Genomic DNA, 7,419 nt, shown 5'->3' on the forward strand with positions numbered 1-7,419 from the left:
TTTATCTTTGCTTATTTAGCTGTTCTTGCCATAATATGGACTTGGTCTTTTACCAAATAGGGCTATCTTCTGTATACCCCCCTACCTTGTCACAACAAAACTGATTGCCTCAAACTCATTAACAAGGGAAAAAAATCCATAAATTAACTTTTAACAAGGCACACCTGTTAATTGAAATGCATTCCAGGTGACTACCTCATGAAGCTGGTTGAGAGAATGCCAAGAGTGTGCAAAGCTGTCATCAAGGCAAAGGGTGGCCAGTTTGCTCGGCGGGGTCGCTGGGTAAGAAAAAGTTGAAGACCCCTGATCTACAGGTATAGGGTCCTGTACGGATACAGAGAGTAACTGTTTCATAAAGGCCGGTAACAAAGTAGAAAGAATAGTACATTGGCAATAGTGCATTGGCATACACAAGATTGCCTCTATCATTTGTTAGTAGCAGTACTTCCACAGAGAGGCAGTAAGGCTGCACTCTGGCTGCACTACAGAGCCTCTGCCAATCACGCTCCCTCGCATTAGGCTGGTAGAGACTGATGCAGTCTCATGAATACAAACACATTCCCCACACCGACCGCCTGACTGCCTGACTGACTGACTGCAGGAGGCCACACAATCAAGGCATGGAGCACAATACATTTGCATACATATTAAAGTGAAGCTTCAAAAAAATTCTGAGAGCGAGAAAGGGGGAGAGGAAGATGCAGCGAAACAGTGGGTATATGCATACAAGGCTTTCGTCAAATATGCAGGAGCTAGCTAGCATCGCTCAGGCATAAATCTGCATGCTTCCACAATATAGCGAGCGAGCCCCAGTTGTACAGGGAAGTGGCTGACTGTCAGAGATGCACATGGTCAAGGGGACACCCTACAGGGCACCATGGTATTGATCACAGTGTCATGTCAGAACACGTTAGATGAAGACCCTTAGAACAGGGAACCATAGGGATAGCTGCTGATTGATTGGGCTAAGCCAATGTGACTGATTTATAGGTATATGTGATAGAACAGCATGTCTAGGCAGTGTGGAAAATCTGAAAAATATGACTGTACCTCATTTAACATTGGAATCCCCTCAGTTCAATGTACCATTCGTTAGGCTATTTCTTGCAATGTTCAGGCAAGGAAGCACAATGTTCATAAAGCACAATTTACTGGTCTAAGAATTGGGAGTACTGCCATGCTGGGTTTCCCCTGACTGTGTGTGTGAATAGTAGCCTACATGTTGGACACCCTTGAACCCTCTTTCCTGTTTTCCAGTCCGAGCATGAGGCAGGGAACCAGTGCATTCTGTACAGGTGATCCTACGCACAGGAAATGGAAAACTGTGGGGGGAAACTAGTAACAGGATATGTTGGGAATAACATAAAGGACATAGAGAGAAAGTGTCATATGATCTGAAACACAAGGTTGATTTATGCAGCCTCAGAGAAATCCATTGCATGTGGTTTTGAATGGAGAATGTTTTTGTTATTTTGCTCTGTGTGCCATGCACATACACAACACATGTAAACATTATGTGTAAGACTTAAGCTCTGTGAAAAAGACTACATTTTCAGACTTTTTACTAATTTCTCCTCCTTTTTCATATCACTTGTGTTAAATTCAACATACGTTTTCATATGTGAATGGATTGAATTTCATACATCTGTTTACCACATGTAACAGCAAAGAACTTCAATAGTAAATGCTCTACTATTTGTTCATATATTTACGTTTTGTGGTTATAAAAGCTAAATCCAACCTGTTCATTAAGTTTTGGGTTTGTTTCCAGGGTTCAGAACCTATGAATGTGCCGCTTGCAATACACCTTTCATATAATAAAAAACGGCTATAGTGGCTGATGTTGTTAATATTAAACACTGCACTGTGTATTATGGTTCAAAGACAGGTTCTATAGCTCCATAATTGAACCCACAGGTTTACAAAAAAACAATGCTATTGTACATTTGTTTGGTGCTCTTAATGTAAGACCTTCACTGTCTTTGTTAGAGCTTTCGGTCGTTTTGAAATGGGAGTGTAGCATTGGCAGAGGAATTGTGTCTATATATAATCTTTACAACTTTCTATTCAATTTGCAATAAATATTATATATCTGACTTTTCCTTGAAGGTTGCAGGTATAGTCTCTTCTGCTGTCTATCATAAGGATGCTTCCTGGAGTGGTTAAATATTAATACAACACCATTTTTCTGCCTCACTCCATCTCTATCCTGCTCTTCTCCCTCCATCCCTCTCTCTCTCTCTCTCTCTCTCTCTCTCTCTCTCTCTCTCTCTCTCTCTCTCTCTCTCTCTCTCTCTCTCTCTCTCTCTCTCTCTCTCTCTCTCTCTCTCTCCTTGTTGTTCCACCCTCACAGTAACCTTCCGTAGGCATATGTAAATGTACCACGCTTGCTTGGTGGAGGTAATTGTATGCATCTTTACCGGCCAACAGCCTCAATCTTTTTTTCTTTCAGCACCTTCCCTCTTCCCTGTTACACAGAGATCAGTCTGCTACGACACTCTGAGACAGTAAACTCTCTATTTTCTCTACAGGTGAAAACAGACTGTAGCATTGTATTGTAACTAGCTGCCGTTTTGGGAATGGGTCCACTCTAGAGACAACTGAAACAGAATTTTTGTGATATTCAGAGAATCCGTAGGGTTGTTTTCTGTCAACTGTATGCAGATCAAGTCGTTGGCACATCTACTTTCTGTGTAGATGCTTTCCCCTTTATATCTTTACCTTATGGACTTCAATAGCCATCTCCCTCTTGCCTATCACTAGTTAAGACCACTATTTCTCACTGAGTTGATTGAGGCTACTACTACTTGTCTACTTCCTTGCATTGTTTCTCCTTGGTCTGCCCATCTAGCAGTGTTTGAACAAGTATTGGAGCTATTGTCAATTGTGCTCAGGGTGAGTATAGGTTCCTTTCCAACATATTAACATGTTATAATATGGACATTTATATACTGCTGCTTAAGTGTCAAATCAAATCTGGGCGTCTACTATAAATGACAATAATTTAATTTAATTTTGAGTTATACAAGGATGGCATATAAAACAGGCATATCGCTGCAGGTCACATACTGTATGTGCCTTAGCACCCTTGACTTGGATGACTCTCTGTCTGTCAAAGAGGGTGACATGGTGTTAAACATTTGACCTACACCCTCATAGTGCTTGGTGCTGTAACTATGCCCCACTCTGACAGTGATGTTTTCCACATTTGTTACGTTACAGCCTTATTCTAAAATGGATTAAATAAAAACATGTTTCTCATCAATCTACACACAATACCCCATAATGACAAAGCAAAAACAGGTTTTTAGACATTTTTACAAATGTATAAAAATAAAAAATAAAAATAAAAACTTATTTACATCAGTATTCAAACACTTTGCTATGAAACTCCAAATTGAGCTCAGGTGCATCCTGTTTCCATTGATAATCGTTGCTATGTTTCTACAACTTGATTGGAGTCCACCTGTGGTAAATTCAACTGATTGGACATTATTTGGCAAGACACACACCTGTCTAGATAAGGTCCCACAGTTGACAGTGCATGTCAGAGCAAAAACCAAGCCATGAGGTCGAAGGAATTGTCCATAGAGCTCTGAGACAGGATTGTGTTGAGGCACAGATCTGGGGAAGGGTACCAAAAAATGTCTGCAGTATTGAAGGTCCCCAAGAACACAGTGGCCTCCATCATTCTTAAATGGAAGAAGTTTGGAACCACCTAGACTCTTCCTAGAGCTGGCCGCCCGGCCAAACTGAGCAATCAGGGGACAAGGGCCTTGGTCAGGGAGATGACCAAGAACCCGATGGTCACTCTGACAGAGCTCCAGAGTTCCTCTGTGGCGAAGGACAACCATCTCTGCAGCACTCCACCAATTAGGCCTTTATGGTAGAGCGGCCAGACGGAAGCTACTCCTCAATAAAAGGCACATGACAGCCCACTTGGAGTTTGCCAGAAGGCACATAAAGGACTCAGACCATGAGAAACAAGATTCTCTGGTCTGATGAAACCAAGATTGAACTCTTTGGCCTGAATGCCAAGTGTCACATCTGGAGGAAACCTGGCACCATCCCTACGGTGAAGCATGGTGGTGGCAGCATCATGCTGTGGGGATGTTTTCAGCGGCAGGGACTGGGAGACTAGTCAGGATTGAGCGCTCAGGACCTCAGACAGGGGTGAAGGTTCACCTTCCAACAGGACAACGACCCTAAGCACACAGCCAAGACAATGCAGAAGTGGCTTCGGGACAAGCCTCTGAATATCCTTGATTGGCCCAGCCAGAGCCTGGACTTGAACCCAATCGAACATGTCTGGAGAGACCTGAAAATAGCTGTGCAGCGACGCTCCCCATCCAACCTGACAGAGCTTGAGAGGATCTGCTGAAAAGAATGGGAGAAACTCCCCAAATACACGTGTGCCAAACTTGTAGCGTCATACCCAAGAAGACTTGAGGCTGTAATCGTGTCAAAGGTGCTTCAACAAAGTACTGAGTAAAGGGTCTGAATACTTATGTAAATGTGACATTTCAGTTGTTTATTTTTAATACATTTGCAAACATTTCAAAGAACCTGTTTTTGCATTGTCATAATGGGGTATTGTGTGCAGATTGATGAGGAAAAAAGCAATTGAATCAATTTTAGAATATTGCTGTGACGTAACAAAATGTGGAAAAAGTCAAGGGGTCTAAATACTTTCCGAATACACTGTATGTGCCCTGACTTTACATTTGTATTGTCAGTGTCAAGAAAAAAGAAAAAAATGGCTGTGGATGAATTTGACTGTTTTAAATCAAGCACTGGTGGATTCAGGGTTCTTTTTTTTACTCTACTGTAGGTTGGAATTGTAGTTCCCATCCTTTATTACAGTTAAAAACTCAAACAACACTGACTTGAGTGTAATGGTAGTAGGCTGTCTGGTCTTTACTGCATGCCTCCATCTCTGTCAGTGTGTTGTATTTGAAAGACTGAGGCTATAGCAAACCAAGTGATCATCTTGTGGGTGGGGGAAATCCCTTGTGTCAAAGTTCAAAGACAGACAAAATGAGTCACACTCATTTGATTTCCTGTTCCTGGACATTCTGACAAATACACACCTAAACACTGCTATACACTGACAGACATACCATCACACACTACTCATTTTACCTACAGATTTATCAGGGCATAATAGCCTTAATTATGTTATTTTTTCAACTAAGTGGTTACCTCTACAGTAACCTATTTGGCAGAACATGAAAGGCTTGTGCAGGTATCCAATATGATATCTTCCATCTGTCTACTACCAGCAGATGTGCAACTCGGTGTGTGTGTGTGTGTGTGTGTGTGTGTGTGTGTGTGTGTGTGTGTGTGTGTGTGTGTGTGTGTGTGTGTGTGTGTGTGTGTGTGTGTGTGTGTGTGTGTGTTCGTGTGTGCGGGTGCGGCAGATTCATTAATTCATTATTCAATTAATTTCTGCACATCTCATTCAATATAGCTCTATGTTGGATGAGTTGAAATAGTAAGTCATTTGATTAAATGAAATGTTGGATGATAAACGTAATATATTGCATTAACAGCAATACAACCGGTTTCCACAAATTATCGTTGGGGAGATGAAAGTGTAGCCTACTAATGCATTATGCGCAATTGCGCATCGCTGTGCGCTTTTGGCACACAGATATTTGAGTAGTAGAAGAACTGCCTCTCTCTTATTGGTTAGTACCTACTACAAGGCGTGGCAGGCAAGCCAGTCTTTGACAACGCCGGGGTTTTGTTGGTGGAAACTGGAATGGGGGAGGAACCTATGCGAGATGGCTTTAAATCCCTCACAGCAATGAGGGGCGTCATACCCATTTCCAGAAAGGATGGGAAAGCATGTTCAGATTTTCTCCACGAATTTAGTTAAACTCTATTGGTATTTTTACACACAGATTACAGTTAATTTTTTCACCAGAATCAGGGAAAAACAGTTGGACAGTTTTAAGGATGGAGGAATGTGCCATTGACGCACAGAATCTGATCTCTATTTCTTTGCAGAAAATCCATAACTCCAGGACGCAGAGAGGAGGTATCAAGCTCCACAAGAACCTGCTGGTTACCTACGTCCTGAAGAACGCTAGAGACTTTTACATGAGCGTGGAGTTCGCAGGAATATACAGCATACAGCAGAACGGGGAGATGAGGACTGTCTCTGATGAAAAGCAGGACTCCTTTGAATTGACCGGGAACTGTGAGGATCTAGCTGGTGAGTTTTGCTGCAACTACAGCGGGGATGCGTTGGAGACTAACCACTGCGCAGCGCCACAGTCGGCTGGCCACCCAGCAATGGTGCCCGAAGCGCACACCCAGACGGTAACTGCCTGTCCCATGGCTCCTGTGCATCATTGTGACTCTAACCTGATGGACTCGGAAGTCTGCTGGGACTGTTATTCGGAACCTTACACATCCAAACGGGACATTCTTATTTCAAACACACCCAACAATCAAAAGACTGTGTTGGACTTGGACACACATGTGGTGACTACTGTCGAGTATAGATATCTCCCCGCAGACTACTGCGCGTCATTGAAACAACATGGACAGTGCCCGCAAAGTTCACCTAAGAAACGAAAAATTGACTCAAGTTATGTTTCTGATTCCGATTATCTTTCAGACTTTTTGCCCATGTCATGCAAACAGATTAGGTCTGATGACGTTTATTGTTGTAATTCTGAACAGCTGGACACAAATAACATCTCCAATCTCATGTCAGTGTTAGGCTCGGGGTTTACTGAGCTGTTGAACTGGCAAACAGACTTGGAACAGATATGCCTAGTCAATGGACAAACAAACTGTTGCAAACAAGCATTGGCGGGCAGCGGTGCATGGACTAGAGCAATTGAAGCTTTTTGATCCACACACTTTTACTTTTTCTACACGCCATTGCTGGTCTCAAATAAAATAAGTATTTTTTACACACTTAACACTCTCCTCCTCTCTTCCATATCACTTTTGGGGAGAGGGCACTTTCTTGCTCCTGCACCAGCATGTTGCCTTCATGTGACCTGCACGAATGTGTGATGCAGAACGAGCTCCACCATGCGATAATAGATGATAACTACACCTATTTTATACAGTAAATAATGATCAGTCCCGTGAAATTATAAGAAAATTACCAGGTGTGTGCATTTCATAGGGCAATATAGTCTGTTTTAATTAGGCCTGTGTAGACCAAGACAATTTTATTTAAAGATGTCTTATATAATTTATGTGTCATGCCATCATACTTAATGATGTCCCTCCACAAAGCAAGATAGTATAATTTTGGTAACTAAATAATACATGTTATTTACAAAGTATCCAGCTGCGTGAATGTAAATTACGTATCAAGCCAGTATGATTGAATATGGGCAACAGTGTATCCAGCTGTAGACATAGGCTATATCGTTTCCGATCATGTCCGGA

The 7,419-nt window shown here is 42.1% G+C and overlaps 1 protein-coding gene across 1 annotated transcript; it reads left to right on the forward strand.

Moving 5' to 3' along the window:
* Positions 1 to 5,844: 5,844 nt before the first annotated feature.
* LOC121551261 (immediate early response gene 5-like protein) lies at positions 5,845 to 6,943 on the forward strand. The gene has a single exon (XM_041863830.1). The coding sequence runs from the start codon at positions 5,962 to 5,964 to the stop codon at positions 6,865 to 6,867; it is 906 nt and encodes a 301-aa protein (XP_041719764.1). The 5' UTR covers positions 5,845 to 5,961; the 3' UTR covers positions 6,868 to 6,943.
* Positions 6,944 to 7,419: the final 476 nt, after the last annotated feature.

This window comes from Coregonus clupeaformis, chromosome 18 (assembly GCF_020615455.1).
Source record: "Coregonus clupeaformis isolate EN_2021a chromosome 18, ASM2061545v1, whole genome shotgun sequence".
NCBI classification, from domain to species: Eukaryota; Metazoa; Chordata; class Actinopteri; order Salmoniformes; family Salmonidae; genus Coregonus; species Coregonus clupeaformis.

What these genes read in the sequence shown, in the direction of transcription:
- LOC121551261 (XM_041863830.1), top strand. Translation starts at nt 5,962, where the DNA reads ATGGAGGAATGTGCCATTGACGCACAGAATCTGATCTCTATTTCTTTG.